Source organism: Choloepus didactylus, chromosome 5, assembly GCF_015220235.1.
Source record: "Choloepus didactylus isolate mChoDid1 chromosome 5, mChoDid1.pri, whole genome shotgun sequence".
NCBI classification, from domain to species: domain Eukaryota; kingdom Metazoa; phylum Chordata; class Mammalia; order Pilosa; family Megalonychidae; genus Choloepus; species Choloepus didactylus.
Genome location: NC_051311.1, coordinates 148938441 through 148961561, shown reverse-complemented (window position 1 = coordinate 148961561; position 23121 = coordinate 148938441). Strand labels below are relative to the sequence as shown.

The 23121-nt window shown below is 38.0% G+C and overlaps 1 protein-coding gene across 3 annotated transcripts in view; it reads left to right on the top strand.

Moving 5' to 3' along the window:
• Window positions 1–4256: 4256 nt before the first annotated feature.
• Window positions 4257–23121, top strand: part of VPS41 (VPS41 subunit of HOPS complex) — a 194022-nt gene continuing 175157 nt past the window's right edge. The window contains exons 1-2 of one of the 3 annotated variants that reach the window (XM_037837118.1): window positions 4257–4312; window positions 13945–13983. In XM_037837118.1, coding sequence (XP_037693046.1) covers window positions 4292–4312; window positions 13945–13983 — 60 coding nt within the window. In that variant the 5' untranslated portion in view covers window positions 4257–4291. Of the gene's footprint in view, window positions 4313–8860; window positions 8930–11793; window positions 11839–13944; window positions 13984–23121 lie in introns of those variants that run through there. The other 2 variants (XM_037837116.1, XM_037837117.1) reach the window with 2 other exon arrangements.

Genomic DNA, 23121 nt, shown 5'->3' with positions numbered 1-23121 from the left:
TTAAGCACAAACTTATGTCTGACATCAATAGACTTTAGCGTCTTCCCACCTAATTAGTCTTATATATGACTTTTCAGATGCTTTCCTACTTCTTTAAGTCCCTTCTCACACTGTTTCCTCAATATGGAATATTTCCCTTTCCCCTCTCTTCAACCCTTTAAGGACCACCTGATTGCTACTTCCTCCGTGAAGTCATTCCTGATCTGTCCTACCAGATTTGATCACTTCTTCCTTTGAATCCTTCTACCACCACTGTCTTAAACTTCTTTAAATAACATCTTCATGATGTCACTCTAAATCTTCAATGTCTCCTTATTTTCTAATTCAAAGATCTGAATCTTACTCAGGTGGCAGGGCACCAAGAAATAGTAGTTCTTTTGGGAAAAACCATGAAATAGAGATGTTAAATTAATTAACTGATTCCATCAACAAATACTTATCAAGCTCCTATGATGTGCCAGGAACTGTGCTAGGTGCTGGGCACATGTTTATTTATTTATTTACTTAAAAAGCTGTCAAAGCAAGCATGATAGTTTCTTCCCTATTATTTTTACGAAGATTTACTTACTATTTTAAAAATGTACTGTTGTCTCCCTGTCCTAGTGCCCGTTTGTATTAAGCAACAGCAAAAATCAAAGATTCCAAGAAAACATATAGGCGAAAAGTCCTAAATGGAATATTTTGCCCATTAATTATTATTTCTTTTTTTTTTTGCAAATTGGGAAAATGCTGTCACCATTTTATTTCCATTTTATTTTAGCAATGAAATGTCTTGGTCCAAATCATGGCGCACTAGTTATGTGGGAGCCTAGCTTGAGAACTGCCACAGTGAGCCTAAACTCTAATCCATTGCATGTTCCCATGAATTTACATATTCCCCAAAATTCTCTTAAAGGTCACATTTTCCCTCTTGTTGTGTAGTCTGCCTGCACTTCAAATATTAACTGTATGCCGAAGATCTCAAAATATATAGCTCTAATAGCAGACTCTTTTCTTGGCATCAAAACCAAATAGCCAGTGGTTAACTAGACATTCCTTTTCAAATAATAAAGAAAAAAATAATGTCTCAACAGATAAGGGGTAAAAAGTAAGAGTAGAAAGTGCAGAAAAGATTGAAAATAGCCAGAAAATTTGTGGAAAATATTCATTCACTCATAAGAAATCAAATCACAATAAGTGATACACTATGTTTCCCCAATTTAATTGATAAAGTTTTCAAAAAATAAGATTTAATGTTTGACAGGAGGAGGAAATAAAGCTTTCATATACAACTTATGGGAGTATAAATTGGTGCCACCTTTCACTGAAGCATCTGTGAAATTTACACACAGTGATACCAATTAGCTATGCCCTAAATATATAACAAAAAATTCAATTATAAAAATTATGGAATTTTTACTGGATTAAATTATAATGTATATCATTAAAATCTAGTTTTAGAAAAATATACTATAATGCTAATGGAAAATGATCCTGAAATATGATCAAGTGAAGAAAACAGATAAAACTTCATGATATAATTTTTTGTTTTAAGAAAAAACTTTAAATAAACAGAGAGAGACACTAGAAAGAAATATATCCAACAATGATTATCAGGGGGAATTATGGGTGGCTTTTACCATTGTATTTTTCCTTACTTTTTTGTATTTTTCCAATTTTCTATAATGAGGATGCATTACTTGGTAATTTGAAAAAATGTTCTTTAAAAAGTCTAGTGTAGTTGCTCTGGGAACCTTCCAATAAGCTATATCTTAAAAAGACATCTAGGATATTAGAAGGTAACGGGTTTTAGTTGGTACCGTTTTTGAAAAACTGAACTGCAAAATAAGCTGAGACTTGCAAAAATTGCTAAGGATAACATAAATATTATTTTAGCTGTATGGGAGAGAAAGTTAATTAAAGAAAGGCTAACCTTATTGCTTCGAGTTGGTAGTGTAATGTGGTGTAATTTTGCTTGTCACTGGCTGTCCTAGAAAGACCTCTAGTCTGAAAAAGGTAGCAATCTATGAAGGAATGGAGACTAAAGATTGGGAAACGAATTTATAAGAGCACCACCTAGTTAGAAGGGATATGGGGTGATTTTTTTTTTAATTTGATCTTTCCACGTTGCTAATTTTCCAAGTATCATAAAATTAGAAACATGTTAAAATTTCATTCATATTATTTGAAAATGAAATAAGTTTATTATTATGAATAAAATGGCTACAATTTATTGAATTAGTAAATTGTTTCAGACCTATACAGCCTTATGAGACAGGTTGTTCAAATCAGTGAACCATTTCATCCATAAAAGTTATTAAGTTTGGTTTCTGAAGTCTATTAAGAGTGTTAGGTTCTATGGATCGAGAAAGAGAAGCTAGTTTTTACCTCTACTTCCAGAGCTTGAAGATGGAGGAGGATGAGCTGATGATGGGCAAGAAAGAAGCAGATGATTTGCCATCTATTAAAGATGTTTAGGCTGAATACTTCTCATATATATATCTCACATGAGGATACTACTGAAATCCAGATTCTGGTTCAGTAGCTCTGTGGAAGGGCCTGATAGTCTACATTTCTAACCAGCTCTCAGGTTATGATGCCGATGTTGCTGGTCTATGGACCACAATTTGAGTAGCCTGGTGCTAGAGGACCTCCTAGATGGGCAAGCCCACACTCTCATTTCACATGGGAGGACTTGGAGTGTGAAGGGAACAAGGGAATTTCCTCCTGCCCTCTGGCCCAGGAAGAGCCTGTAAGCTTGGAAAGAGATTCTTCCTCTAATTCATCTTTCCATATACCCATGTCTTTTCACCCTTCCAGTCTGTCCAAAGGGAAAGGGTAATGGCTCCAATGCTCGGCATATTTTATTAGAGTCAAGATACTACACTGAGTGGGGAACTGACCTGGGGGTTCCTGAGTCTCAGAGACTGCGTCAACTGAGGAGCATCGTCAATTCTCTCTGCAGTAAACATTTGCCACAGCTTCAATCGGGCCATAAGACTCTCCTTGGGAAGAGAAAGAGGCTTGAAATTTTTCATTCCATAAGAATAGAAATACCTGAAGGAGGCCCATAGAGGATGGCTGGATTCCATCGTTGCCTAAATAGACTGTCACTTGTGTTCTCCACCAGGGGGTCCTCCACCTGAATGGCCAGTGAAAGATTTTGTTCCTGGGGAAATCTGTGAAGACCCACCAGCATATCAAGTTAGGGAACTTTGGGCCCCAAGAAAAGAAAAGATAGCAAATTCAGCAATGAAATCAGGGAGCAGCAGCCTTAGGGAGGGGCTGATGGAGACTCTCAGAAGACTGCACCAATAGAGGCATTTCAGCTGACTCCCACCCCTAATGCTACCTTCATCACAGCTGGCCTCAGCACCATGTGCTGCCATTTCCAACACCCTTTGCTGTTACCATCTGCTGGAGATGAGTGGAGAGAAGAAAATGCCTGCCTTTGGACAAGATTCTGAGATTCCTGAGGATTTGGAAGGAGAGTTTATAAAGCCCAGAAACCTGGAGAGGGGATCAGGCATTCAAAAGGATGGAAGTGAAACAGTGACTACAGATTTGTTCCACTAATGTATATTTAACTCAGGACAAGTTTTTATCTTGCATATTTGCCTACAGAATATGCCCAATAAAAGTTTAACAAATAATTTAATTAAACATTTTTTAAATTTCAACATCCAGATGCCAAAAGACACCAATTTAACAGTAGTAAATAAAGATTTGTTGGATATAAAGTTGCTCTGTGGTTCTCCACTGCATAGACTGCTTTATATGCATTTAACACACCTGAAAAAAAAAAAAAAAAGAGGCAAGAACTCTTTTAGACTAAGCAGCATGTGGTAATCACACAGTCTTTGGCTTAGACAGGGCCAAATTCTAATCTTAGCTCTGCCACTCACTAGCTGCATGATCTCTGAGCCACAGTGTTCTCACCTATATATGGGGATAATAGTAGAGATGTTGGGAGGATTAAATGAGACAATCCACGTAAGGCTATAAACTCCTGGTCTGATAAATAATAAGTGCTTAACAAATGTTATAATAATCACAGAAACAGCAAGAACAACAATAAAACAAATAATAGCAATAACGATGGATATGTTCAGTGTCCCTAAAGCAGAACTCCACTGGCTTTGGAGGGCCGGAAGCAAAAATAAGTCTCCACAGTGGGATTCACCGGTTAGAAAAGACATCAAGGCTCAGGACGTCCAGGAAATGTAAAACTACATTTCCCAAGAGGCAATGGGGACCAGTGTCCTTGTTTTCTCTCACTTCCGGGTCTGTCATGTGACTCCCCGGCTGCACCATGGCGGAAGCAGAGGAGCAGGTAAAGGTTGCTATTGCTAGTTCAGGGCACAAGGAAAGAGGAGAGGAGGATGAGGTGGTCGGGAGTGGAACATGACAGGATGAAATCTGCTAGAGGGTGGCGAAAGTTCATTTCAGGGGTCGGAGCGGCAGGGTAGTATCCCTGCCTTTGGCGGGAGACCTTGGGAAACCGCATCGACACACTCCTAGCGTTCGGGAGGCGGCCTTTCCTTGGCTGGGTCCTTGTGTTCGGTGAAATTTTGGCATGAAGGAAGGCGGGAGCATACCAGGGATCTTGGGAGAGGGAAGAATGAGAGATGACTTGAGTTTTGAGGCTAGATGATTGAAATTTAAGTTGCTTTACACTCTAAGCGGGACAGTGTAGGCTGATAGGCGAGAGGGCTAGGAGAGAGTACGTGATGACTTGTTTCGCGTTTCTTGGACTTAGGTACAAAGCTAAATAACTGTTGCCGTGCGGCAGTGAAGTGCATCGGTTCTGGAGCAAAACAAATGTCTAGGATCCAGTGCTGGTTCCCTTTCTTACTAAACATTTGACTTTGGGCTAGTTATTTAACTTTCAAATATAATATAGAGATAATAGTTTCGTGCTTAGGAGGTGGTTTTAACATTGAATGAATGCATACAGGTAAAGTTGAAGTGCTTAGAACTGCTGGGCTCAGTCAAAGTTAGGAGAGATTATTTATTGCTGGAGGACTGTCATACTGCAATGTCCAGTCCAAAACTGGCACTGTGTGCTGGAATTTTGGGATAGAGGTGTTAGGAGTATTATTTATTTTCATATAGGCAATAGTGGTAGCCACAGATCAGATGAAATAACCAAGTAAAATCAAGAAGACAGAAAAGAGAAGCAGACCAAGTACTTGAGGAAGTACCTTCATTTTGCATTTCCAGAGTCATTTCAGTTTGACACTTTTTTCCTCACAAATTAATAGATCCCTCAATTGCTGTAATTACCTCTAAAAAATGTTTTGATGGTGAGCTGTTAAGAGTCACAAGGGAAGTGTGGTACAATAATTTAATTTATATGGTTTGCAACATATTTCATTTAAATAATGAAAATTTGCCCTGTACATTTTATATATGCCAATAGTTAAAACATATGACTAGGTAGAAATTTAATTTGGTTGGTTATCTTGTAATAGGAGAGTCACCTACCTCTGACCCACAGTGGAACTTCCTTTTTCCTTTCTGGGCACTTTAAAGAAAATGCTCCTTAAACACATAATTTCGTGACTCGTTGGGTTTGATATTAGTCATGAGTTTGGTTTTCACACTGTCTTCATTTCATGTTGAAATGTAATTGTTTTGAGGTTTAATTTAAGAGGAAAAAACCAACTTCCCTACATTCTTAGATACAGCATAATAGAAATGCAAAGAGTTACTCAGTATTTGCTACTATTTTGTGCTGCTGAAGAGAGTTTGGCACAGCTATCTGATGGAAAAAGACACATAGAAAGTTATATGATTAAAATGCTTGACAATAGGACAGCAATTTCCAGTTTAAAATCCTTTCACATTGTATTTTGTCCTCACAAAAGAATCCTGTGAGATAAATATTTATCTGATACACAAGTCAAGTCAAATACCTCCTGTGTTCCAAACTTTCCAATGGCTTCTTATCTCTGAGGAAAAGCCCACAGTCCTTCCAAAATCCAGTTGTCCTACAGGATCTTGTCCTGCCCTCTGCCTCCTTTCTCTAACCTCATTTCCTGCTCTCCTCTCCTTTCCCTCTCTCACTCTGCTTCAGTGGCATTGGCTTTCTTCCTGTACCTTCAACAAGCCAGACATGTTTGTACCTCAGAGCCATTGCTTATGTTGTTCCCACTGTTACCCAGATAGCTACAGGATCCTCTCCCTCACTTCCTTCATATCTTTGTCCTAGTGTTACCTTTTTGAGTGAGGCCTTCCCTGAGCATTATTTGAAAGCTGCTATGCTTTACTTTTCTCCATAGTTCCTATCACCATCTGACAGGCTGTATTTTTTGTTTAAATAAAACAAATTTAATTTTTAAAAATTTAAATAAATATTTATTTACAGAAAATAAAATTTAAATAAATAAACTGCCTTCTTCTCATTAGAATAGAAGATCCATGATGGCAAAGATTTGTTCACAGCTGTATTCCTGGCACTGAGAATGCCCGGCACTTAATAAATACGTGTTGAGTGATTGAATTTGGCAGATATGCAAAATGAAATTCAGAGAACTTAAGCTTAGGCTCACATCCATAATAAATCTTCAGTTTTTTATCCCCAAAGCTCATGAAATTTTATACCATAACACCCTGCCTTTTTAAGAACCTTAAGAACCTAAATCTAAATCACTTTATTTCATGGAATAGAATTAGTCCTTATCCCTTAATAGTTTCCCTTCAAGCCATTATTCCACCTCTAACCCTTTAACAGCTAGTATATATTTAGGTGTGCATTTACCTCTTCATCAGTGTCAGTGTCCATTTCAAAAAGATCAGGAGTCTTGTCAACAGCAGGAAAAGGGAAACATTCGCAAGTTGTGGTTCTGTTCATTTTTTAAAAAGAAAGCTAGTTAATAATTGCACCTATATTATCCATCTTGTATAAATAAAAATGGTTAGGCCTTTCTTAATCTATTTGATTTGTGTATTTTGCATTTCACTGTAGGAAACCATTAATGTCTGACCAAAACAAAAGGACTTGATTATACAATTTTTTGAAAGCTAACAGAGCCTAAATGAATTTGCAGATTGTTCTGTTCTGCTGTCTTAAGCCTTTTAAAAATGATGACATAATTTTTTTTTCCTGAATGTTTTAGGAATTGAGATGCATATTAAATTAGCCACCATGACAACTCATAGGTTACTGTAAATGCAAACACCCTTCCAAGATGAGTGTAATGCTAAGCAAGACAAATTAAACCTTCTCTTCATTAACTTTCCTGAGCATTGCATTCTTTGGTGAATACCGCCACCCCTTAATTTTAGGAAGAACCAAAATAGTGAGATCTGTACTGAGTTAACATAAAGCAGTTCAAAGATATTTAAACTAAAATCAGTTTTTGGATATGAATGGCATTTTTTTTAGGTCATTGGGAAATTGTTGCTTTTGCTGAGGATAGTAAAGGTAGTTTGCAAAAATAACTACATATATATTATATAGTTCACAGAAAAAAACTAATACTTGCATTCTTCCTGGAAGCTTTCTAACCAGCCTTTTATCCAGTATAAAATGATTGATAGTTGACCTTCCTAATCACAGATCCCAATAGTTTTTGTTCATGCCTCTCCTGAATAACATTATGCTTGAAGTTTGGTTGTTTGTATATTTGTCTTAACTCTCCTACAGATTGCTGAGTCCTCAAGAATAAGGACGAGAGCTGACTCATATCTATCTTTCTCAGGGCTAGTGATTTACATGAACTGGGTGCTTAGTAAAATGTCTAAATGAACTTATCAGGGGAAGAGTAACCTTCTGAATTGTCAAATTGTAAATTAATTTCAGGAGAATTTCTGTTAAATTATTTTATCTTACTTGAAATTTTGAAAAGTTATTTATTCACATGTAACGTATATTACATTTTCTACATTCCTTACTCCTGCCAGCTCCCCAGTTACTTTCCCATCTTTCCTGCTCAACCAGCATGGGGTCAAGTTCATTAAGATATTTGATCATTCAGGTGGTCTGTTCCTTGACCAAATATGAGAGTTTCAATTTTGAATTCTGTCTACACTTTAGAAATTAGGGAAATTCTTTCCTTATTGTAGATTATTTACGAATTAGCAGATTGCACATTCATGAGCACAGATACGACTATGTGATTGTCCATTTTGAGTGCCTCAGTTTCCTTTTCTATAAATCAGTGATTTTAATTTCTAGGACTCTTGTGAGCATGGAATGAAATAAAGCAAGTCAGAGTGTCTAGGTTGAAGTCTGTTTATGTTAAACACAGACAACACTTTGTCATCCAAACCCAGGCTCAGCTTAGGTACGCACAATTCTCTTTTCTTTCAGCTTGACCAAGACAAATCCTTTAAAAGCAGCTTTGCTAATAATTAAAGGAAAAACAAAGCTCTAAACAAGAAGCTGCAGAGTCAAAGGATTATACAAATTTTTAGAGTCCACTTTTTACCGTATCGTGTAACTGAAATGTACTCACAAATTAGGGTAGTTGGGAGCTGCTTATTGCCTCACAGCTTCGTTTTTTTCCTCTCATCCTCATTTGGACTGGTTGGCTTGAAGCCGATGTTACTAGGTGATTAGAAGTCTCCCTAGCATCCACATTACCTCCTCAGAAGTAGGATGGCACTCTGGTTCTGCTTAGCGTTTTTGTTAATCACATGCTTGTGATTCCAGCCTCTTGTTTCAGACCTGTTGAATTGGAAACTCTGAAAGTGGTGCTCAGCATTGTATACTTTTAGTCAGTTCCCCAAACTGAGTTTAGAAGATTCTGATGCAAGGTCAGATTTGGGAGTTACACTTCACTTGGATCACCATATTTGTCTTCATTTCCACAGTGGGGCAGATCCCAAGATTTTTCTTCTTTTGCAGCTTGGTTTGCAGAATAAGAATGAGCGAGGTAGCTGAACCCAGTGGATGAGCTTGGTTGGTAACCTGAGTCTTTCCCTATTCTTGCCAGCTCCCCAGGTACTGTTTCATCTGTCCTACTCTGCCAGCAGGGAGCATTGTGTGCCCAAAACTGGCTACAGCTCCCTTGAGGTTTTTGAAATTGAGGCTCTGAGAGTGCAGGGATATCAAATACATATCACACAAAATATCTCTTCTTTCCTGTGCCCATGTCAGACATTGGGATCTCACAACCCTTGTTTCCCTTAAGCCCTGCAGTGGCACACAGTTTATTGGGAAGGAGGAGAACCTAACAGTACAGCGTTGTTTCTGATCTATTGCCAGGCCCACTCTCGTTTCTCCCGGGCCTGGTCTCTGCTCTGTTTCTCCCTCCCTCCCTCTAGCCAGGTTTGGAGCTCGTCTTCCTTGGGCTCCCCTCAATTCTGCTTTTTTTTTTTTTCCCAACAAACACTTTGTGCACCTCAGTATTCTGAGGGAGGTGCTCCTGGCTTCTCTCTCCTCCTGAGCTGGCAGTCTTCCCCTTACCCCTCCTGGCCTCTGAGGCCAGCTGTGCTGAGTTTCCCAGGCCACTGTCACAGGGTCATGTGCTGATGGTAAGATTAGGGGTGGGAATCAGTTGAAATGCCTTCTGTAGAGGGCTTTTCCCTGCTAGATTGGGTTGCTGCTAGATTGGCAACATTCTGCATGAGGTGCTCTGTCCTTTTTTGCTGCTACCTTCTTGTCTTCCTTCTACAACTGGCCCTTAACCATGAGCTAACAATTCTATCTATCTGGAGAAAGTGTACTTGCTCTTGCTCATAAATGGAAAGACGATATACAGCAGGGGCTCATGTTAGTGTTTTAGGTCTGCTGCTTATTTCTTCACATCCTCATCTGCAAACGTGTTGAGCTTTTCTTCTGGATAGGATAGTGGGAGACAATAAGGCAGAGCCTTCAGGTTTATACATAGTAGTGTTTACAGTGATAAATATTAGGTCAAGGTAGTTAATAGTACCTGCTAGCTGAGGGGTAGAGGAAGGAAAAAAGGCTGTGGGTGGCCTGATTGGGAACTTGTGGCCTGAGTTTGCTAGAGACCATCCTGTGAAAGAAGTGGGTCGTGGGTTGGGCTGTGTAGAAAGGTTAGGATTTAGAAACAGTCAGGGATTTTCAAATTTTTTTGTAGCTTCAGATTGGCAACATGAAAATATAAAACAGTATAAAAATGCAGCTCTGTCTATAGTTAAAGCAAGAGTGAAGGCTCTGAGCCAGACTGCTGCTCACCAGTTCCCCTCCCTGAGGCCCTGCTAAGGGGCTCCATTGAACCAGTAGTGCATATTGAGAATCTGAAGACCACTCGGATGAGTTGGAGGAGGGCAAGGGTCTTCCAAGCTAAGAACGGCTTCAGGAAAGGGGCAGAGCTAGGAGCCCACTCTCAAGGCAGGCAGATGGTAATGAAAACGAGTGGGGTTGTCTCAGTGTGGGAAAATTGGGAGTGATGGTGATTATTGAACTGCTTCAACTGATTTTATGTGGAAATTTGGATCCAATGTAGACATATGATCTGATTTTTATGATGTCACAAATGCTGATTTTTATGTGAAAGTCTTTTTAAATCAGCAACCACCCAAGCCACACAGAACATCTGTACCCTTAGGTGTGGCCAGGGCAGATCTAGACCCGAGCCACTGTTTGTGACCTCTGGCAGAAAGACATGAAGATGTGATATCTCAGTGATAAGTCATCCAATGTGGTTGGACAGTTGTGGTTCTGTGCAAAAGGTGGGAAGTGAGGCTAGAAGTCTGTTGGGAGCCAGTTAGGACAGGGATTTTACTGCTTTGCCAGGTGTTTTAGTTTCCTTGGCTGCTCAAGCAAAAACCCCGCAATGGGTTGGTTTAAACAATGGAAATTTTAATAGCTCGTGGTTTCCAGGCTGAGAAGTCCAAATCAAAGTATTATCAAGGCAATGCTTTCTTCCTGTAGACTGGTGTTTTCGGGCTGACTGCTGGTGATCCTTGGTTATTCTGTCACATGGCAATGCATATGGTGGCCTCTCCTGTTCTCTCCCTTCTCTTTCAGTTTCCATCAGCTTTCAGCTTCTTGCTTCCCCTAACTTCTCTCTGTCTGAATTGCATTCTGCTTATAAAGGACTCCAGTAATAGGATTAAGACCTATCCTGATTGAGGTGGGCCACACCTTCTTAACTGAAGTAACCTCATCAAAAGGTCCTACTTACAATGGGTTCACACTCACAGGAATGGGTTAAGTTTAAGAACTTGTTTTCCTGGAGTACATACGGCTCCAAACCACCACACTGGGGAATCTGACATTTCTTCTCTATAAGGTAGGGAATGACTGAGGGTAATTTGAAGAAGGCAGTGACCTGTCTGATCTTTATTTTATGAAGATAATTCTGATGGCAGTTGATGAATGGATTAGACAGGTAACATGTTGGAGGCACAGATATCATTAAGTAAAGCTATTTGGATAGATGATTGAGTTTAAGAGATTGGTTTGCTAAAGAAAGGCAAAGTGAAATTATCGTTGAATTTAGCTTCCAGACTGTTAACTGGAATTTGTCCAGCTATACACTTATTTCACCAGCTGTTACCTAGTCCATCACTTTTGCTTCAACCAGAACAGCACGCTTTTATAACTTATTTTTTCATAAAGTTATATTGTTTGAACAAGATCTTATGAGGCTAAAAAAAAGTTTGAAAACCATTAACTCTTTCTAAATCCTAACCTTTCTCAAGGTTCAGTCTTACTTCTTGGATCCCTCACTGTGACTTTCACTTCGTGTCTTCTTCCTTGCCTCCCTGTCTCTAGAATAGTAAACAGACGGGCTTGATGAATGAATGAAGCTAAGAAACAACAAACCATTCTAATTCCTGAAGTCACTCATGCATTGTTTTGGTAGAATTGTGGACAATACTATTCTATTTTTTTGAAGTCACTACTGTATGTTTGGGAGATTTGTGCTGGTGCTGAGGGTAAGTCCAAGAGTTTCCTGAAACAAACTATTCTCTATTGATACTGGGATAGCAGCAGGCACAGGAAGCTACTCTGTCAGCCTGGTTTTCCCTGTAGACTTAGCTCTCTGAGATTCACATGCTTCGAGGCATCAAATTCAGGCACTGTCTGCTTTCTGCTTGGGTGGCAAAAGTGTAATTTGATTCTTGAGTTTTTGGATTGAAATGGGTGATTGGGGACTTGTGTTTTTCTTTTAATGAAGAACATAAATGAGACGTTCACCCATTTACCCCATGTGCATATTTCAGTGGATTTCAAGTGTAAGAAGAAAAAAAATATTTTTTTCCTTAGGCCTAATGTAATTTTTCTGAAAAGAATAATCAAGTATCCTTTTAGAGTTGTGGAGATGGAAAATAGGAATCCGGGTGTGGTTTCTTGACAGGTTGCCAAAGGCTTGTTTTGCTAATGCTAATAACTTGCTATTCGGGAACTCTGAGGATCAGAGGGATGTTAGAAGTCGTTCAGATCACTGTCCTAGTTTCCATGTTCTTACCTCAGAAGTTGATATGAAATTTCATGATGCCATGTGGAAAGCACTTAGCATTGCGAGCAATGTATGATGGATGTTCAGTAAAGATGTCAGAATGGTGATTACTAATATTAAAAGTGGAGTGTGTCCAAAAGAGAAGAATCGGACTGGTAAGGGGATGAAAAACAGGGACTGGGGATGGTTGGCACGGAGAAGAGATGGTTTATAAGGGAAAGCCTGATAAATGTCATTTACTTTCTGGAGAACTATCAACTAGTAGGGGAATTTGGTTTTTTAAATGTGTCTCCATGGTGCTAAGAACAAAAAATTACTGGGGGAGAGATTGTAACTCTAAATTAATAAAGAACTTTGTGAGAATTAGATTAACATGAAATTCAGCATGCTGCCCTGGAAAATAGAAGAGATTCAAATATTAATCATAGTTAGTAATATAATAAAATTCTTAATTACAAGAAACCCTATTTTACAGATGGCTTTGAGGGCAGAACTGTCTTTTCCATAAGGTTGTATTCCAGGGGGTGCCTGTCACCTATGGGCTCTTATTAATTTTCAGTGAATGAAATGAAAATGTTTTAAAACACTGGGTTTGCATTTATCCTGTTAGCCAGTTTGCATTAAGTAGTATATGCATCTGATTTTCTTCTAAATGTTCGTTTTTTTCTTATAAAAATATTAGTTATATCAAAGACTTCCTTGCCCCATTTTTTTTGTTCTTTCTCTGTTTATCCCATGAGTCGTAAAATGCTTACATTCAGTGTCAGCATATTAGTTGTAACCTTTTATTGCTATTGATATCTATAAGTACGTTAAGTAAATCTTCATTTTGCTGACCTTTTTGAGGATGCGTGGCATCAGCAGATTCTCTCTTTCAGTGGGCAGGTGAGAGATGAGCAGGATCAAGTCAGTTTTTCCCCTTTTTGCTTTTTTTTCCTCCAGAGCAGCAGATTCATTGTCTAGCAAGAGAAAAACTGTGTTAAATGGCAGAATTTGTCTTAAGGTTAATGGTTTAAAAAGTGGATATAAATTATACGGCTTATTTGCACAGTGTCTGATGGGTGCCACTGTAGGGGAATCCTTTTTTAAAAGCTGTTTAGGCAAGACAATCATTTTGATTCAACCAGATTAATAGCATTGTAATTAATAGCCCGATAGTTTTCAGTACAAAAACTGGCCCATAAATAATTTGAGATTGCAGTGTTCTCTTCCCTTCCCAGATTTGTAATGCTGCTTTGCAAGATGGATTTCCATTGTTAGGGAAGGAAAGGGCCTTCCATATACTCAGATGACAAGTTCCCGGGATAATTTGTAATCTGCTGACTCTTTGAGTGAGGTCAGCAGGAGCCGTGGACCTGTGTGACCCCAGAGTCAACCCCCTCATTCCTACAAGGGTGTAGAGATGTCATAGGAAGCTTATGAGAGTCAGTAGCATGTGGAGTCCTCTAAAGTGTAGTTGCAAATTACCTTCCAAAAAAGGCAGATGGGGACTGATGGTGGGGACATAAAGACTTTTCCCTTAATAGTGTTTTTTATCCTTTTGTCACCTGTTTTGACTATTTCCCTCCTCTGTACTTTGTAGGAAACCGGGTCTCTTGAAGAATCTACAGAGGAGTCTGAGGTAAGGTGGTGATGCAGGAGCCTTGGAATATCTGGCTGAACACTGCAGGAAATGCCAGTGCTTTTTCAGTATGCACAAACTACCTTTTTTTTTTTTTCCCCTCTCCTTTTATCTTGAGCTTGCTTTGCAGCATTTCCAGGGCTGGGGTTGTAGAGTAGGGTAGGCAACAGACCGCTCAGTGTGACTGAGAAAAGGTGGAGAGGAACATGCCAGTTGTTTTTAAAAATATTCAGTGGATTAATTTAAAAATAAACAGAAAATGAAACAAAAAGTGTTCACCTCACTTTAAAAAATATTTTAACTTGATGGATGTTGGCAGTGGGAAAATGGATGCAAATTTAAAAGCTAATCTGTCCTCTTTGGAAATCTGTGTTTTAAAATCACCATCGTAGGTTCTGTAATATTTCCTCTCTATCCATTCTTTTAATAATAGCATGCTCACTGGTATAATTTCTGAATCTTTGAAATTATAGTTTGTTTCATAAAATAAAAAAGTAGCTACCTTAAAAGCTTTGCTAGGGAGTTAAGTTGTGCTAAGGATTGTATCTGAAGGGGAATTAAGTGCTATATAAGGAAGGGCTTTTAACAAAATTCCCTTTTAAAAATATGTGTAAGGTATACATTCACACATGACTCAAATTAATTAGCTTATCAATTTTATAGATGGACTAGTGGTAAGTACTTCCCTCCCCACCCTTTTAAAAGTTCATTCGGCTCAGAGGCATGAGGTAGTTAGTATCTGCAATAACCAGCCGGAAATCTACACTGATATGACTACAGCTATGACAGTCTAATATTATATTTGGGTTGATTTGCATATATTATTATATGAATTTTGTTTGTTTTTTCCAGGAAAAGGCAGACTTACACATATTCCTCTACAGAGCATATTATTGACTACATCATCATGTATTTATAGTTCTGCTGTAGAGTTGTAGTTTCTAACATTTTCACTACCTAAAACCTCTGTCACTATCTTTGGGATTCCCAAAGAACTGTTACTGAGTTTGCTTACTGATAGAGTGTAACATCTGTTAAGTTTTAATAAAATATCAAAAAGCATTTCAGATCACTATTCTTATTTTTGGAAATGCCTAGTTAACTGAGACCCCCATGTTCTCAGAACTATTGGTACAGAATCCCACCTTGTTAGAGCTCCATGCAGGAATTTCATTTCAGAAATGAGGAGGGTGTTGGCAGCCACCTAAATCCAAATCTTCCCACATATCCTTCAAATGCCAAACGGATCAACAAGGAAAGCAAATAAAAGCATAATCCATGCCTCCAGCATAAAGAGGAAGCAGGAAGTACTAAAAACTTAAACACAAATGGGAAAATAACCATCTGAAAGCTGCAGATCTAGCTCTGGAGTTCCTGCTGGAGCAGAGAATCAGATGGAGACTGGGAGGAAATGAACAAGTTCTGTGTTGGGAGTCTGCTTTGTTAATGATGATGATTACAAAAATAAATGCTTATTTAGTGTAAGAAACAGTGTTGGATACTCTGGTAAACTCTTTGGGTATATTAATTTAGCCTTACGGAGATGGCCATGATTGCTGCTTCTGTTTTTATAGATGAGGAAACAGTCTTGGGGTATTTAGTTAACTTGTCCAAGGTCACCTGGCTGTTGTAGCCTCCATTTGAATCCAGCGACTGACTCCAAAGTCTACGATCCTAACCCCTAGCTGTACTACCCCTGACTCCCCTGTGATCAAATTTTACACCAATCTCTTCCTCTGTGTACTATGTAGATATGGGCAAGATTTAAAAAAAAATCCTTCTGAAATTCCTGCCTATCTATAAAATAAGATTTGAGGTAAGATTGCAGATTTTTTCTTGTTCAACTAGTAGGAAAAGATATCAACGTCAGAATCTCTGAACTTTGCTTTCTATTCCAGAGAATAGAAAATAGTCTATTAATTTATGTAAAATATTAACTGTTCTAATAAATAAATTTATTTTACCATAAAATAGATGATGCTTTCTATAAGTGAGACCCCCTTTAAAATGTGCATCCATCTCTGTGTGCAGAAAATTTAACTTCCAGGATATTCGTTGCAGCGTTGTTCATAATAACAATTTGGAAACAATCTAAGTAAACAGAAATAAATTGATGGGCAAAAAAGGTATACCCATATAATGGGTTGCTATTCTGCCACTAAAATGTTGGGTGGCAGATAAATATTTAGATAAGGAAAATATTTATATTATCCTTCTTTTTCATAGTTCTTTTAAATGAAAAAAGCTTTTACAAAATAATATTTAGACCACGAGTTGACAAGCTTTTTCTATAAAGGCTTAGATAGTAAATATTTAAAGCTTTGCAGGCAAAGAGGCAGTATTGAGGATATTATATAGGTACTTACATAGCCGTTTAAAATGTAACCATTTAAAAATGTAAAATGAAACAATATAAAATGTAGAAAAACAGACCTTGGGCTGGATTTGTTCTGCAGTTTGCCAAACTCTGATTTAGATTGTAATCCACTTTCCCCCCACTGCCAAAGTCCACACATAGGAGTAGAGAAAGACTGGAAGACATATTGTCCTTTGGCTATGTCATTTTTATCTTTACTATTATTATCTGCCTTCATTTTCTAAATTTACCATAACAGATATATCGTTTTTATACTTGGCAAAACAATATTATTTTTTTGAACAAAACACATTTATCTATACACACATTATGGTAGTCTTCTATATTGATGTTATGGAACTTTCTGGTTAGAAAACTGTAGAACCTATATGAAACTGCATATCCTTCCTTTCCCATCTCAGATTTATTTCTCAGTCTCTTTATATTTTATCCAAGATTTTATATAAAGCCAGAATTGTTTTTACTATAATATACATACTTTTCTTCAGATTAACAAAACAGAACAATTGTTTTGAGACAATTGTAGATTGATATGCAGTTGTAAGAAATAATCCATACAATTTTACGTACCCTTCACCCAATTCCCCTGATGCTAATCTTGCATAGCTGTATAATAGCACAACCAGAAAATTGATATTAATACAATCCTCAGTCCTTATTCGTATTTCACCAGTTTTACATACACTCATTTTGTGTGTTTGTGTGTGAGTGTGTGAATTTAATTCTGTGCAGGTTTGTCACATGTGAAGATTCATGTGATCACCTCCCAGTCGTGATACAGAACAGCTCCATCTCAAGGACCCCCTGTGCTATCCTTTTATAGCCACAGCCACTCCTTCTTTTCCCCTCCCCTGTTCTCCATTGCTATAAATTTGTCATTTGAAGAATACTATATACATGGAACCACAGGGTGTGGACCTTTCTGAGATTGTTTTCCTACTCTACCAATCCATTTTTTTTAATGGTATAGTTAGAACATTCACATGTAAGGTAATTGCTGATATGTTAGGGCTTATGTCTGCCATCTTTTGTTTTCTGGTTGTTTCCTCTGTTTTTTGTTTTTCATGTTTCTCCTCTCTTCTTTTAACATGGGTTATTTGAACGTTCTTTAGGATTCCATCTTGACTTACAGTGTTTTTGAGGATATAATTTTGTATGGTTTTCTTAGTGGTTGCTCTAGGTATTACAATATATTTACATGACTTACCACAGTCTACTGGTATTGACATTTTATCTCTTCTAGTCAGGACTAGAAACCTTGCTTCCATTTAGTCCTTTTGCCCCCCCTACTTTTCAAATAGAGTTGTCTTAAGTATTAATTTTATCTGCATTGAGCACCACATCAATTGGTTAATAATTTTTGCTTACATTTTCAAATATGATTTAAGAAACTCATAATAGATTCTCTATAATATTTACCCTTATTTTTACCCATTCCTTTGTTCTTCTTTGCTTTTTGTGAAGTTCACGCCTTCTTCTGTTATTATTTCTTCTCTGTTTAGAGAACTTCCTCCAGCCATTCTTCAGGGGTAGATTTGCAAGTGACAGATTCTCTTAATTTTTCTTCATCTGAAAATATTTTTATTTCTCCTTCTTTCTTACAGGATATTTTTTGCCAGATACAGCACATTCATGGTTGACAGTCCGTTTATTTCATCACTTGAGAAATGCTGTGCCACTTCCTTTTGGCCTCCTTGGCATCAAATGATAAATTTGTTGTCATTTGAATTAGTGCTCCCCTACATGTAATGTGTCATTTCTCCTGGCTGCTTTCAAAGTTTATTTCTGTGTCTTTAGTTTTCAGAGGTTTAATTATGATGTCTCTTGGCATGAGTTTCTTTGGGTTTTTCATTTTGGGGGCTCGCTCAGTTTCTTGAATGTCTTCACCAAATTTGCAAAGTTTTTAATCATTATTTCTTCATGCTTTTTCAGAATCACTATCTTACTTTGCCAGGCTGCTATGACACATACCATACAATGGGTTGACTTAACAAGAACTACTGGCTCACAATTTGAGAGGCCAGAAATCCCAAATCAAGACATTGGCAAGACCATGCTTTGTCTGGGGTTAGTAACATTCTGATGATGGCAGTCGTCTGTGACCTGGCAATATCCCTGGTTTCCTTCTGTGCAGTTTTCTCTGACTTGCAGCTTTTTATAAGGGCTCCAATAATGTGGATTAAAGCCCACCCTGTTTCAATTTGACCATACTTTGTAGATCATTTACTGTGTGCCATGTGTTGCGCTGAGTAATTTACATGAATTATCTCATTTAATGTGAACCACAATCTTATCAGGTAGTGTACTGGTCAGAGAGGCTGGTTATGCTGCAGTAACAAACACTTCCAGCATTGTAGTGGTTTAACTCAACAGAGATTTATTTCTGAGTAGAACTAATGATACGGGAGAGGAAGTTGGGACATCAGTGATGCAGAAATACCATCATTTTACTTAGGGTCTTTCCTATTTGTGGACAGGAACAATGTACTGTAATCATAGGGCTGGAAACTGAAGCACTTCTGCTTTATGGAGACAAGTTTGCTTTTCTGTTTTTTAATTTGGCTTACTTTGAATAAGTTCTTGGTACATTATTTATTTAGAAGATTCCACTTTTTCTCAAAAGAATTTAATGTGCTGTAATAATTTTGTGATAGGAACATCAAATTGTTTACCTTACATTCTAAGTTTAAACTTGAACAGTTAAGAAAAGAATGAGAAGGGAAAAGCATGAGGCTAAAGAGGGGCAGCAAGGAAAGGGAAGAATGTTTAATGGAAACTGGTATGTATTGAGATCTGCCTTGTACCAGCTGTGGATTCCAGTGACCTTTTGTGATTCATGGTACATGAAACTGAATAACTAAACTAAGGCGTATCCTCCCTTTGAAGCAAAGATTGCGTGTACATTGCATTCCCCAGTGCCTGGCTCATGGCATTTAATAACTGAACAGTTAATTTGTGTCACCTCAGTTTTTACAGTTTTTGTTACCATTGTTCCTAAATATGCCTCCTAAACAGATGCGCATTCAGATCTGGTTTAGTTTTTCCAAACATCACAGTTTGTAGATCTTGTATATGCTTGATATATTAATTTTAATAAAACCAAGTATACTGACAGCCCTATTTAAAATAAATGTATATGCAATTTATGTTGAATGAGAAGTTAATTTTAAAATAAAATGAAACTTCTAGGTGCATCAGCCACAAGGAGAGATTTTTTTTTTTTCAGTTTTATTAAAATGAAAACAAGTCTTCGTGGGAAGTCAGGAGATAGCTTTTTAAATCGGAAAATTCATCACACAAAAATAATTTATCTCATCTGTGGGTAGTATTTTGTGAATCATTTATTGAAAGTTACATTGATTCTTTACATGTATTAATTTTAATAAACAAATTTATAGCAACAAGTAACTAAAATGGTAATGTAGCTTGTTATGAGATTGATTGCTGAGAAAAATGAAGCATGGGGTTTTAACACTATATGCTTCTAAATAGCAAATAGACCTTGGATTAAAAACTAGCTATTTCATTTAATGAGCTATTAATATTAATGGGTTCTGCTGATTATTGCATTATTCAGGGATGGATAAACATTCCCTTTGAAGCATACATTATAAAAATTATATGTTTGGAAACTTAGAAACTTTCTGGATATAAGATTTTTGAGACTTATTTCTGCCATTTGTTAGAGATTGAAAAGATGAACAGACTTTCTCGCTGATATGATGTACCTTTGGACAGAATTTAAAATTTCACTCCCTAGGAGAAAAAATATTTTAGGCAGTTAAGACTAAATGATTGATCATTTTATTCATACAACAAATATTTGTTGGATATTATTATATGCCAGGCAGCAGGCAGTGTTCTGGGTGCTAGGATACACCCGTATTTGATGGGGGTAGTAGACAATAAATAAAAACATTTAAATATATGATATATACATATGAAAAAAAATAACATTGAGTAAGGGAAATACAGAGTGGGCTGAGGGGTTGCTATTTTCTTCTAGGTAAAGTGAAGAACAAGTTCAGTGTTGTGAAGTGGGGTTATGCAAGGCGTTTCGAGGTTATGACTATGGCTGGAGCAGAGTGGGTGAAGGAGAGTGGTAGGAAACGATGTCCACCAGGTAACTCGTATCTGAGAATGTAGGCCTTGTAGGTTGTTTTATGGACTTTAATGTATACTATAATGAGATGGGAAGTCATTGGAGCATGTTGCTGTCAATAAAGATGACTCTGGTTGCTGTTTTAAAGAAAGTCTGTAGGGTGCGTATAGGAAGCAGGGAGATCAGTGAGAGGTCTGTGACAGAATGCTGGTGAACGGTGAATTTTTGAAGTAGAGCCAAGGGATGTCCTGACTACTTGGATGTGGGAGTGTGAGTGACGGAGAGGAGTCTCAAGGATGAGCAACTAGAAAGGTGGAGTTGTTGTTAACTGTGATAGGGAAGACTCTGGCTAGAGTTGGTTTGGGTGCTTTGGGTTGGGTGATGGTGCTGATGTGGTAGAGCTGAAGTTCCATGTTGGATATTTTATGCTGGAGATGTCAATTAGACATCCAAGTGGAAATGTTGAGTAGATAGTTGTATAAAGAAGATAGAACAGGTTTGGGCTGGTGATATGACTATATGCTATTTAAAACCATGAAACTAGATGAGATCCTTTAGGGTGTGAGTGCAGACAAAGTTGAGCCCTGATGCCTGCACCATGAGGGTTACTGCAGGATTTTGGAGACCTGGTAAGTGAAGAGAAAGAGTAACCACTGAGGTAAGAGGAGAACCAAGAGAATGGTTCAGAAGCCAAGGGAAGAAAGAGCTCAGGACGAAGGGCAAAGCACTACTGGTACCTGTTTCTCTGCTGTCACTCCAGGAATCAATTCCTCTGTTGGGGTTTCATATATAGGGAAGACCCTCAGGGAGAAAAACAGCATTGGGAGGAAGTGATCTCAACGCTGTAGGAGGAAGGGTAGGGGATGAAGGAGAGCATGTAGCTGGTCAATCCTCACCCGTTTGCAAGGGCTGGACTCTGCTGCTGATTTCTACAGTGAAATGGACAGCCAAACCTCCCTAGGCAGCCAGGGGGAGAGGTGAGAGCAGGATGTGACAGCTTTCCTTGAGCCTTTCCTCTCTGCTGCCTCTGGCCCCTCTGCCCCAAGCTACAGGGTCTTCCCCTACTTCTGGGGATGGTTTCATTCAGCATCCAGAGTTTCTCAATCCATAGATGTTAATGTCCTCTCATTTTTGTAATGTCTTCAGGGTCGATTTGGAGGGAGGGACCCAATAGCCAAGGCAAGTTCCCTGTCTTGGCAGGAACTGCATTTTGTTCTCTCCATACATTCATGTCATGTTCAGGTAAGAGCACACCAACGACAAGAAAATTACGTTTTCTTTTTCTTGTCTTTCACATTGGTAAGAACTTCTAAAAAAGTTAAACAAAAAAAAAGGTGGTGATAGCTGGCACCCATGGTTTGTTCCCTGTTGGTGGTAGGAATGCTTCTCTTATTTCACTGGTAAGTATCAAGTTGACTTTTGATTTCAAATGGTCATTCTTTCTTTCAGGGAAGGAACTTTCTTTTCTTATTTATTAAAAGTTTTCTTCTTTTTTTTAATCAGAAATGAGTGTTGAATTTTATAAATTCAATATAATTTTAGTATCTATCTAGATGATCATATGGGTTTTCTTCTTTGACCTGTCAGATGATGAATATCAGATTTTTAAATATTCAGTGCTTGCATTCCTTTAATAATTGATCTAGGGCTAATATTTTATAAATATGTGGCTGGATTTGAGTTACAGTATTTTATTTAGAGTTTTTATGTTTAACTTCTTATATGAGATGGTTAAACTATATGGGTTTTTCCCCTCTTTAATGTGCTCTTTGGGAGTTTTGATACCAGGGTTGTGCTACCTTTCCAAAATGAACTGGGAAGTTTTTATTATTTCTCTGTAATGGAACTGTTTAAATAACTTAGGAATTTTCTGGTCTTTGAAGGTTTTTAATAGGATCAGTTTCTAAAACAGTTTCTAAAACAGGTACTTTTCTGCAGGGGAGAAGTAGTTCTTTGATGATTTTTATTTTCTCAATTTATTCTGTGCTTATCTGACTCTGTATGTCTTTAAAAAGTACTAACATGGATTTTTTTCTTTTTTGTTGTCATTTATTCAGCTTTGTGGGTTACTAATCCATTTTTGCTTTTTCCTTTATCGGTTTTCTCTGGTGTCTTGCAGGCCCATAGTCCTGCTTTCAGTGTTCTCTGGGTCCTCATTGCACCTGCAGTGCTTCCAGGTGGGTCTCGTAGACCAATGGTAATGCCCTGCCCAGCTGTTAGGGGCTTATGGTCTCTGCAAGATGGCGGCCAAGGCCTAAAGGTGTGGGGTATAGAGATGCAGTGGCTGCAGTCTCTGCAGAGGCTGTAAATAGAACCACCCTTCTTTGGGGAAACATACCTACAGGGGAGAGCAGACATCTGCTCAGGTGAGTTGCAACAAGCTCCCAGTCACAGGGACAGGGGCTGGTGAGAGAGCTAGAAAGCATCTTTCTACCTTTTGTTCAGGTGGTTTCATGTTTTCATAAAACAAATGAGGGTGTGCCAGGAATTTCAGATTAAAATGCAACACATGTTGGCATCTCCTTGATTTTGACAATAGTTTGTCTTAATTTTTACTGATATCCTGAATGTTTATGAGATGTCAGAGGTTTGGGTGGGGTTGGCTAGTGAGGTGCTTCTTTGCATCTGAAATGTGGATTGTACAATTTAAATATGCTTG